Source organism: Hetaerina americana, unplaced genomic scaffold (genome assembly GCF_022747635.1).
Source record: "Hetaerina americana unplaced genomic scaffold, ioHetAmer1.1.p SCAF_2, whole genome shotgun sequence".
NCBI classification, from domain to species: Eukaryota; Metazoa; Arthropoda; class Insecta; order Odonata; family Calopterygidae; genus Hetaerina; species Hetaerina americana.
Genome location: NW_027286763.1, coordinates 60,411,355 through 60,423,622, shown reverse-complemented (window position 1 = coordinate 60,423,622; position 12,268 = coordinate 60,411,355). Strand labels below are relative to the sequence as shown.

At 38.3% G+C, this 12,268-nt stretch overlaps 1 protein-coding gene across 9 annotated transcripts in view; it reads right to left on the bottom strand.

Moving 5' to 3' along the window:
- The window catches only part of LOC139687525 (uncharacterized), a 585,660-nt gene that overhangs the window by 16,974 nt on the left and 556,418 nt on the right, over positions 1-12,268 (bottom strand). For all 9 annotated transcript variants that reach the window (XR_011700643.1, XR_011700642.1, XR_011700644.1 and 6 more), the window contains one exon: positions 7,609-7,688. Coding sequence is in view for 6 of the 9 variants with exons in the window: in XM_071584718.1 (XP_071440819.1) it covers positions 7,609-7,688 (80 nt within the window). In the remaining 3 variants the exon portion in view is untranslated. The remainder of the gene's footprint in view (positions 1-7,608; positions 7,689-12,268) is intronic.

Below are 12,268 nucleotides of genomic sequence, written 5' to 3'. Positions count from 1 at the left end.
TTTCCCTTCTATTCATTCGATAGTAACAAGAGCCTAATAAAATATTTTAAATGTTTTATTAATCATCAATTATAATAATACCTGTTACCTAAGGCAGAACAATTGCATGTTACAGCCAACAATAAAAAGGTTGCCTACTGGTTGACAGCAGAGTTTAATATTTCACTTAATTTGAAACTGTTATCATTGAGAGACAGAAAGATTTAACAGGTGCACTTAAGAAAATTTTCTTGCGTTTAAAATGTCGATAACAATGCTCACCAGATTTTTCCTCATATATACTATGCTGACTCATTCTCTTAATACTCATCAATAATTTATCTCAGAGTAAAATTAAATTTTGTGTTGCATTTTAATCATTACCAATCATGACAATGAAATCTGAACAAACATTTGTTTAGCTGGATCGTTAAATGCACATCGTCCCATTACTTGTTCTGATTTTTAAGTTCATTTGTGTGGGAATATTTTTATAAGATTGATATGACGCATAGAAATTATCATTAATGTCAAATTTATTTCACAGAAGATTACATTGCAAAATTCTGAACAAAAATATAATGATTCACAAAATCAATACGCTGTTTTTAATTCACAGAGGGTAAAATAGATTTTTATGCAAAAAATCAAAAGATGATAGCATGCGAAGTTAAACTGTAATATTTAATAACAAAAACTAAGATTTTTCAAGGAGAGGGGTACTTGATAAAAGTAATTACATCAATTAGAGCTTATTAATGTCTTAGTCTTAATTATTAACATTTTGCTATAGTTATTTTACCGTGGTTGAAAGAATTTTAAAAGGCTTTCTTATCAGATTATAATCACTCCTTCGTTATAGAAGGAAAAAAAGCAGGCAGTTTGAGCAAGGACTGCGGACATGCATTCTAAATAGCATAGTAAATAAATAACCACTTCAGCAACGTCAGCTAAAGTCGATTCTAGGTAATATTCCTGAATATTAATTGCAAATAATCTCTTTAACGCAGTGATTAAAGTTAAATAAAACTCTCCAGAATGCGCTTATAAGAATTAAAAATGGCATAAAATATTAATTGAAATATATTTTATTTATGTATACCCAGCAAGTCACCTTCAGGGTGTGTGGCAGGGGGTGAACACACACCAGAATAATTCTACTCGAACATGAGCCTACCACGGTCGAACAATGTTACTAAGATCGCTATCGTTCGTGGAAAAAATGACATCTTAAATCTATCTACTCTACAACTAATCTCTCCAATTTTACTAGTATGATATCTCCTGCCGTAGTACGATGGGGTTGATAAAACATTTTCAACATCACTGCTAAAGGAACGTCCTTCTCCTCGTTCCGCGGGTGATTCCCCTTGTATTTTGGAAACTCTACTAAGTTTATCAAAACAACGCTTTACAAATCTAGCTTCTCCACGCTGCACGCGATCCACTTCGGCAATTGATCGAACTTCATTAGGATCCCATTTTCTTGCAGCATATTCTAAATGAGACTTAACCAACGACATATAACATTTCTCTTTGACTTTTTCATCATGTTTACCTAGTACTCTTCTAATAAATCCTAATTTTTTGTTAGCTTGTCCACATATTCCCCGTATGTGTTTTACCCAGGACAGAACTTGGGTGAGGGTAACGCCTAGGTACTTAATTGAGTCAACACGCTCCATTTCGGTGATCCCAATGCAGTAGGCGTTCGGGAGGGAATTTACAAAAAATTATCAATAGGCACTTTTTTAAGTTTAATTCTAATTGCCTGGTGTCGCACAGCATTAAGGGCATCTGATAAAGCTGCTCTGTCCTCCGGATCACGGGTATCACAATGAACTACTACATCGACGGCAAATATACGTTTCTTACTGGTGACTACGGAGTCAATATCGTTAACGTTAAGTAGGAATAAAAGTGGTCCAATAACACTCCCATGGGGAACACCTGAAGTAACTTCTACTGCATTTGAGCTAACTCCATCTATCAATACACTTTGAACCCGACCATTCAAAAAGTCTTTAATCAACCCCGGATATTTTTATCTGAGCCATATGCTTCTAGCTTTGAGAGTAGTTTACTATGAGGTACTTTGTCGAAGGCTTTCTTAACATCTAGAAAAATTGCGTCCACTGGAACATTGCTGTCTCCCGAAATAAGAATATCATGAGCAAAAAGCGCAAGTTGTGTCTCGCAGGATCTACCTTTTCGGAAACTGTGCTGATTTTTCATTAATTAATTCTCATTATCGAGGTGTCTGACAATCGAACCAGCAACTATATGTTCCACAGCCTTGCACGAAATGGCCTCCTTTTCTCCGTTTTTAAATATTAGTGTTACGATATCCACTTTGCAATCTCTGGGAGCCTTGTCATCTACCAGGGACGTCTTAAACAGTATGTCCAGATACGGTGCAATATCCTAAGCTAGATCCTTAAATACACGAGCGGGGTATTTCATCGGACTTGAAGGATTTATTAGGCTTAATATTTTTCAGCAAACGTTCTATTCTATCAAACGAGATTTCAATTCTGGACATTGGTTGACGGGCACGATATGTTAAGCTATCGGGAGTATTATTCTGTGAGATATTAGTGAAGACGCTTGGAAAGAAGGAATTTAATAAGTTAGCCTTTTCCAAACTGCTGGTTACTCTTTCGCCTTTATCATTTTTGAGTGAATTAACAGTTGACTTATTTACCTGAACTTCTCTGACGTATGTCCAAAATGCTTTTGGATTCTCTTTCAAATTTTCCGTTAACATTTTGGATTCAATCAATGCTCTCCGAAATTCATTATTGTTATTCGCCCTAGATATTTTATAATCATAAGTGATCTAATTCTTTTTGTCGCTAGAGATATCATCCCTAATATTTTTCATCTTGACGTGACATAGCCTTTGACGTCGTAATGCCCTTCTAACATCCGCGTTGTACCATCTGTGTTCCGTATTATCTTTTATAAATTTACTGGGAATGAACTTGTTGATTGCTGAGGGCGTTATCTCAAGGAAGTAATTCCACGTATCCTCAGTATTACGACAATTAACATCTTTCTTAGAACTAGCAAATTGATTCTGTAGCACGCAATTATAGAAGGCCATTGTAGTCCCCTTCCTTAAAAAAAGTAAATTTTCCTTTCGGGCTTCTTATTTCGGAACACATGCAGCGAAAAATTAGCATACATTATACAGACCGCCAGTCGACAGAGACAATTCAATACTAGAATTAGATCAGCAAATCAAATCAACAAGGCAAATGTTCCTGGGGATACAAATAGGTTGGGTATGCTCGTTAGTTAAAACGATTATCTTCCTTTCATGGAGAGAAAGTAAAAAAAGAATAACATACATTGATGGCAACCGGAGTTCCCAATAAAATGGAATGAAGACATAAATAAATAATTGTTAAATGCAATCTGACAGTTCCTACCCTTGAAATTACATGACCAATCATTAATTTCAATCAATAATTAATTTTAATATTAAGTGAACATAAAAAACATAAATCATACAAATAGAACATTTTTTAATTTAAAAAATTCGCATAAAATGTTTTTAAAGCTAAATGTCACACCAAACAATACATTTTACCAAAAAAGTAATTTTTAAAATAATTATCGCTAACTTTCAGTGCTCAATTCAAGACCCATATAAAGACAATGTGTACTTTTAAACATAGAAACAAGTGAAAATTGTGTTCTATACATTGTATGAAATATTTCACTCTACAAAAATGATAAATTTTTAATTTCACATGAATTACAGCAAGCTAATTACCGATATATGCCTGTATATTGAGAGCTTAACACACAAACTCTAAAAAAAAAGCATAACTTAGAGTTAAAATAGATCGAAAGGTCATATTAGACGAAAAATAAAAATTCTCTCAAAAAGGTTCAGATGAACCCATGCTCGCTTAACTCGTAAGTGGAAATTTGATTGAAAGAGATTTATAATCATAAATACGTCAACATATGTCGGGATATATATAACTGCATATAATTCGGGCATTAAAGCGATAGCGCTAAGTATTCGTTACATATTTACTTATAATTTTTGATTTTACGTAGCTTCAGTGATTATTTGCAGGGAAAATTCTCATATGTGATTTGTAATTATGCGTAAAGAAAACAATTTGGCTTGATCAATCCATCCTGAGTATAATTTCAAGGATTTCACATCAAAACAAAGGATTCGTAAAACGCACTACTGGGCAGACTCTCATTTCGCACCAACAATACCTATTAGAATTAATGAATCCGTTTGTCCGCGCGCCAATGCATAAGATGAAAGCAAAATTTGTAACAAATTAATTTGAGGCAATACGATTACGATATTATACAAGCAACTTCATAATGATTCCCCGGTGGATTTGGATCTAATCGGAGATTAGATCCGATCCGCCTTGGACTGTGAGGGAGGCAGGTAAATGAAAAGTCCCTACCGGATAGTAAGGATATTACCTGGGACAGACTATTAAGACGATTATATCTGGGAAGAAAAAACAAATACGGAAGGGAGAAAATTACGGTAAAAAACAACCGAACATCACATAAATGATGTTTTCTATACGTCAGCATAGTTGTTGGCTAAATCATCTCGTAATTTTAATTAATAATTAGACTAGGGGTGCCGTGGTAGATGACACCTTGTAAAATAAGTTTAATTTGGTTTTCAGAGTAGCAATAAGATGTTTAACATCGGGGATAGGGGCAATGATAATTGCATAACATTTTAGCTTGCGAAAATGTGCTGAGACGCATTACTGGAAGCTGGAAGAGTGTAAATAAGGGTTTGATATATATGTTCTAACTTATCCAAACTGAGTGCCTAAATGTCTTGAATAGGTATGTCCGGTCGATTGAAGGCAGCCCGCGAGAACATTTGAAAGGGCTTCCCTGTTCTCGTTACGTCAAAAGTCGTAAAATAGTATTTGTTCTAAAAACATTGGATTAAACTATCCTCGTAAACGTTACGGAAAGTAAAAAACAGCTAAGTTAACTCCACTTAATTTTTCAACCTTGGTTTCAATGCATAGTATCATTTATTTAACCGGGTATTCCCCCAAACTGATCCGATACAATTATCTCCTCCCCCCCAACTTCACTTCGAGATTCGATTCCCCGAAGAATAGCGTTTGCCGACAGAGCCCTCGGGTATTCCCCGCCTTCGCCCAAAGGTGGAGAGTCCACCTTGACGGCAGAGGAGCGTGCTGAGAGGAACGCCGCGAACCCTCACGGACTGAAGTGGATTCATTATGTCACGGGCCACCGACTTCAAAATAACCGTCTCCGCCCTTGGGAAAAGGAGGGGGGTGAGGGGGAAGAGAGGAAGGAAGGGAAAGGGGAAAAAGGGAGATTTCGAAGACAATATCATAAAGAGGGCGAACAAAAAGCGGAAATTACGAGGCAAGTCACGACGGCAGAAGACAAAGGGCCACGCGGAAATGGGGTGGGGGAAGGTCGAAGGGGGTGGGGAGGAGCTGAGACGGAGCATTACCCAAGTGGCGGCGCGTTGAAGGTGGGGATACACTCTATCGACCCCACCGCACCCTTCTTCGCTCACCGCCGCCGAAGCCCCTCCGCCCCCCGCCTCCTCCCGCACCCCCACTCCCACACACCAACAGCTTCCCTTCCTTCCCATGCACAGCGCCGAGCACTTCCTTCCGGCATGTCTGGATGTTCCGTCCGGTGAACGCCCGCAGCGCAGTTCTAGCGTGATTCGGGGAAAGTTAGCAAGTTGTACAGTTCTCCCGTTATGATGTAGTTCGCAACTATACAACCTACTACCTCACGCCGAATACACGACTTTCTTCTTTTCCGCCGCAACGCCGCCGAGTCGTACTCCCGCAAGCCAGTGCAAGGGGATAATAATTGTACCCGAAGCCTGGCTTGCCATCTCCAAACGACTCCCATGAATGGAAGGCAGGGAGGGGTGATGGTTTGATCGCAGGTCACGGTGGTCTCCTCTTCCCCGCCGACAAATCCCTCGACGTCACCGCCCCGGCTACCCAGACCCATAGAATCGAGCTTGTGGATTAGCGTCAGCATTTGGACACAAGTTCGGATCTACGGGTTCAGGCCGTCGGGCGACTGCAGCCACTCGGTCCGGACCTTTACCACGCGCCTCTCAAAGGCCCGAGTACTAATGTTACATTATATTGACACACTTTGGCCCATTGTTCATCATACGCGATATTGTTTTATCAAAGATGTTACTGAAGAAACGTGCCAACTACTTTCCATTAGAACAGTCGTAAAAAATGCAACAGTTCTGGTTCACAAATAGTGCACAACGATAAAATGCTATAAAGCTCAGCGCATTCTGAAAAACGGGCCAAATGTAGCACATCGAATTACACATACAGTTTAAAACTCCGTCCTTTTATCACAGATCAGCAAATGCAAATAACAAATCTTGACATTGAAAATACATTAGCGTAAATATTTACACATATGAAATTTTATATTTATTACATCATTTAGTTATCTCAGAAACAATATTTTTTACAATATCATTCAGACAAGTTAGCCTATTATCTTGTTTAACATTTTAAATAACTTAAATTTCACATAATTTGGATTGGTCCCTAAAATAATGCATAGAAAACAAATTTTTCCAATTTTTAAAATCTATACTATCTACACGATAGACATTAAACTATAATATCTATCAAAACGAGAGACATTAAAAATAATGTTAACAATATACCCAGGTAAAATGGCATCTGTATTTGGCACTGGCGGTAAACAATATTGCAGTCAAATATTGATCCTGAATTTTCCGACGAGTTTCCCAAAATTCAAAATAAAATTTTCAAATTTATAAAAATTAATACATCACGAGTGGCAGAGGTAAAATCAATACTTATTGCAAACAGTTTCCTCAGCAAAAAGATGTTCATAAAAAATCATTCAGATAAGAAGTAAATGAAACTTTTCACTACAGATACCTCGGCTGAATTGTAAGGTTGAAATTGAAAAACACAAAATTTTACGTCTGCCACATATCGATAAGAATAAGCAGATGTTACATGCATGCGCTTAAAATTAGATGGTATTGGAGAATGACACATTCACCTTCTCAGCTTATAAACAAAACAAATGATAGTTTATATGTTTAACTCAATTTCTTGTCTGGCGGATCGCATCTTAAAGTGAAATCAAACGCTAACTCAATTAGGTAAGAGTGACACGAAAAGGAAATTTCCTCAGGGTTTCTTTCCGGTAATCATTTCCTGTCGTCCATTTCGCAGGGAGAGGACAATCAAAAAAGCAATAACATACAGCACTACATTGCAACTACGCTCATATAAACCGTCAAACTTTTCCAAACATTTACGTCCACCAAATGCGAGACCCTTTAAGATGAGAATTTTTCGCAAATGACAGATTATCAGGCGTCCTTCAGAGTCACTTTTTTGCGTCGCAGTGCCTATGAAACTCAATAAAAGCAAATGGCAATCTAAAGTCTGGGGCAATGACTGATAAGGCAGCCCGGATTATAAAGATAAGAGAGGTGGGACGAGAAATATAAAATCAATCGTAATACTGTCGCCAAATTCCATCCAAAAGAGGAGGTGGCCGTCGTTCTGATTCCAACTCAAAAAGAAAGCAACTCCTCACCATCAGCTGGATGAGGTACATCCTTTCTGCAGTCGAAGTAAATGCCTTGAGCTGAGCCTCCCGTATCCCATTGAGAGTCCCTGAAAATAAATAAAAAAACTCATTATTACAGCTGTCAATAACTGGTAGCTGGTAATATTACTTCCCAAACTCTTATGCCAATAAGAGTAAAACGCTTTCTGATAAGAAAAACACCCATTTAATTATATATTCAATTACTAAATTCATCAGTTTAAATTAAATTCATTTATTTACTATCAATTAATTACCACACAAATAAATAAAAGTGTAATAAAAATGTTTCAACCTTCAAATGAACTTCAGGTCTGCTATGACTGCTAATCGGTAGATTAATATAATGAAATTCCACGCGTGACTCTAAATCTAAAATGGTGATTGCAAACAGTGCACATTTCCACTGGTAATTATTAATGTGCGCAAAAATACTTCCTTACATTGCCAACGAGATTACAACATCCACAATTACATAAATGCGAAGATATGTCGCGCAGGAACCTTCGGATGAGGTCAGAAGTTCCTGGTAATTCCAGAGGACGTGAAACGATCGGATTCACTACGAGACGAACGTGATGAGGCAAAGGGGCGTGACGAAAAGACTACGAGCGGCATAAGAAATGCGGGCGTGATCTCGGGGATACAAGGGAGAGAAAGCGGATATAATCCACACAATAAATACCACAACCCTTTCTTCTCTTTCCGTTCCCTCCTCAAGTGGGCGGAATGCGGAATGGGAAGCAACAGAGAGGGACGCTCGCTTGGTAAAAGGACAGGGGCGATTATCCTAGGAAGGGATATTTCAATAAAACGCTCCCTCACTTGAACGAAAATAACTTCACAGCCAATGGACAATCAATGTCAAAATGGGCCATCATCCGTAATATGTAATCGAAGGGAACTTACAAGGGCTAAAGCAGAAACTGAATTTTGGCGTGGACAATAAAAAATTTCGTCACGCAGACGTATTGATTGCATATAATGAGGCGACGCGCTGCCGATCTAAGTTTTTGGATGAATTGGGACTGAATTACGTGAAATACATTGCCACAGTACTTTTGGGAATTGCTACTGTAAAGCTAAGGAGGACATCCACAAAGAATAACATTATGATACATTGCATAAATGCTAAACACATAAAGCATCTATTAAAAATTCGAAATTACAAATAATTAAGACAATTTGAATTATTTTAAAACGGTGTGTGAAACACTTCATTGGCGAACTAAGCTCAACACATAATTACAGTCAATTACTAAGATGAAATAATTAACCCAGTACGGCAACAACCGCTCCGTGAAAGGTTCTCTGTCGATACACAGGAAGTTCAACTCATGAAAATACTTAGGCAGAAAATTTATAATAATTCAGCGCATACAATACCATCTACCAAAGCAAATAACGCTGATTCTCAATAATATTGACAAATTTCACCAAATTTTATCGAGCCAGAAAAATTTAACTTTAAAATAGAAAGGCACTGCGTAGCATCTCCTCTTTGGATGACAGGATACTAAACCAATTTCAGTGAATTAACTTTCCAAGATACATCCAAAAAGCCCAAACTAAAATGATTTTCCTACTCTCCGAGGCTCATACCAACATATTAATGACTCGGAATGGTAGAAGACTTCAATAAACAACGGAAAACTCAATTGTTTATGAGATTGATTCGCAGGAAATCATCATGAATAACCACTTCAGTAGTTCTTTTGGCAGAATTATCCAGGCACCAAAGCTGATAAGACGCAATGAGAAAACAAGGGAAAGTAAGTTTCATGCAACGACAAACACAGCTAACGTATCCATTATGCCAAGCACAACTTATGAAGACAATCAATGAATAAAATGCAACCAGTGCTCTGATTTTTCGATAACATTAAAAGTTTCCTGAACAGAGAATGCCACTGAAGCACTTCCAACCAAATGACCGAGGCGAATATCAGGATGATATGTATGTAGATGAGAGATCAGTTCGTGTGCTTTCCTTTCGCTTCAAATCGATGCCCATCAACGAGTACTACGCTGGGCCTGTGTCACGGTTCGAATTTAAAATATCACCAGGTACTCTGAATTCTGGGTTTCCTAACGTAGAAGTATTAACATTGGGGCAAAGATTCAACAAAGAATAGAATGACCTGAATTTACCAGCGTGAACGGGAGTTATGAACGAAATTCATGCATAACATAAGCTGCTAAACATAATAGCTACTCCTGAGTGTTCGTCCGCATTTAATCGAAAGATCGTCGTTTAAGATATGATATACTGCGGATAATTTTTACCATAAAGATGACTGAAAGAGCCGAAATACACCAGAACCGGTATTTAAACCTTCTAAAGACTTAGCTGTACGTAAACCGTGAAATTTAATGGAGTGTTGGAAGAAGAGATTTTTGCATGCGTGTGTGCGCTGCTATGGGTGCAATTTTCCATGTTTTTGTTTTGCATGTGGTATTGTTCCTTTTTACGGTTGGTGACCTAACACCCCCCGCCACACACCCTTGCGGCGGCTTGCGGGGTATTATGTAGATGTAGAAACCTTAGCAATCCCCTTATAGTTTTATAAGACGGTAAAATACTGTCACGACTGTATCAATATGAAAGTCGATATACTTATGGCCCAAAATTTTAACCACATAAAATTTCTGTTAACCCTTTAATTTAATTGCAGTGATTAAAAATATTATACCACAGCAATAAATGCGCATTAGTGGATTACTTCATTAAAAGTTACTGTCGCGCAAATAAGTGATCGGAACCCACTACTGACTGCGGCTATTTAACATAAAGAGTGAATGAAAGGTAAATGCCGTAAGTACATTAAAGCTGTGTCCTGATATAAAACCCCTAACAAGGAGTCAACCTCGATGTTCAAGCAACTTATTTAATGGGTCAAGCACATCTTTTCGATTGCCATAACAAGCAGCGTGAAGGTCCGGTTTGGCCTTCTCCCAGTAACTCGGGCCGGGAAAACAAATGATAAGCGACGGAGGTCGTTGTCCGCAAGTTAAATCGGGGAATACCATCTGCGAGGCCATCCCAGGGCGTGAGGGCAGAGTCAGGAAATGATTTCATCCGTCAATATAGACCATATCCTTTGAAATGGAGTAACGGGGAAAGGAAAGGTGATGATTAACGAGGAAGCGCACCTGGTCTTTCTTGCCCGTCCCTTATACATCAACCTGACGAAACCTATGTACGATCATTTAATAAGAAATTTAAGTGAAATTAATCAATCACGTTAGGTTTCTTCTCATTTCTGAATCGTCCCATACCAAATGGAAGTCATATGCATTTGAATATTGTTCCCTGCCAGCCGTCACGTTCTTCAGCAGAGATGATAATGCATTAGACATTCCTTCTCCTATAGTTCTATTAAGCACAGTTACAACTGAAATGCGATATGAATAATAGATTATCTCTTATTAAACATAAACCAATCGTTATAATCATATTCTTGGAAAGATATTGAATGCATAAGATCAAAAAAATCTCTTTCACAAAAACTCACTCCCAGATCCATTATTCCTACCAAAAAGCTATAAATATGCGGCAACTAAATATATTTCGACGTGAAAACTATTCGATTTGGATTAAATCCCACGAGGAAGACGTTTCCACGCATACGTATCACTGGAAGTAGACGGTTCTCTTCCGCTCTTAGGGGAGAGATAGGCGACAGACCGATTGGATGGAGCGTTGAAATAAATCTGTCGGGAGACACGAGGCTGCAAGGAACTGCATTCGGCACGAAACCTTTAGCAGGAGACAAGAACGGGAATAAAGAAAACGACCGCCAAGTGACTTGCGTTAGCTTGAAAAGAGCATAATAGATATAAAGGTGTTCTCAAGGATGTGACGAATAGGATGAAGAATCCGTGTGTGTGTGTGAGAGTCTGTATAGAGAGAGAGAGAGAGAGAAGAAAGGGGGGCATGGAAATGGCCCCCCGGATGAAGAGAGAGAAGAACGGGGGTCCGCAGCGCTCCCACAGGACTAAATGGCATCAAAAGAAAAGGCCAAACAAACTGGCCTCCAAGAGGATTAGGGAGAAATCTATAGACGGGCATAAAGGGGCTTCACGTCCAGGGGATTGGAATACATCCGTAAAATGTGCAGGAAACAAATGGGCGAATGGATTTCCTCCGAGAGCCCCTTAAAGGGCATGTCCTCTCCTATGCCACGATGAGTAAACGGGCTCTAAGGCACGACTGACCGTTAAGGGTTTATCACTTTTTCTTCGGTTTTATTGATTATTTTGTGAAATTATTGTCACTTGATATATATATATATATATATATATATATATTTATCTTCGAAATGGAACGCTCTTCGGCGACGCACAAATATATAAAAACACAGATGTAGATTTTTAGAATATAGAGACACAAAGAAAGGACACTCACAATTTGTTATTTGACGTTTCGACAGCTCGGCTGTCGTCTTGATTCTGAAGACGACAGCCGAGCTGTCGAAACGTCAAATAACAAATTGTGAGTGCCCTTTCTTTGTGTCTCTATATTCTAAAAATCTACATGTGTTTATATATATATATATATATATATAAGATCCGGTGTTCGAGTCCCGGTTGAGGAAATATTTTTACTCTTGTGATCCGTTCGATTCCGCCTTCCCCACCTCTATTG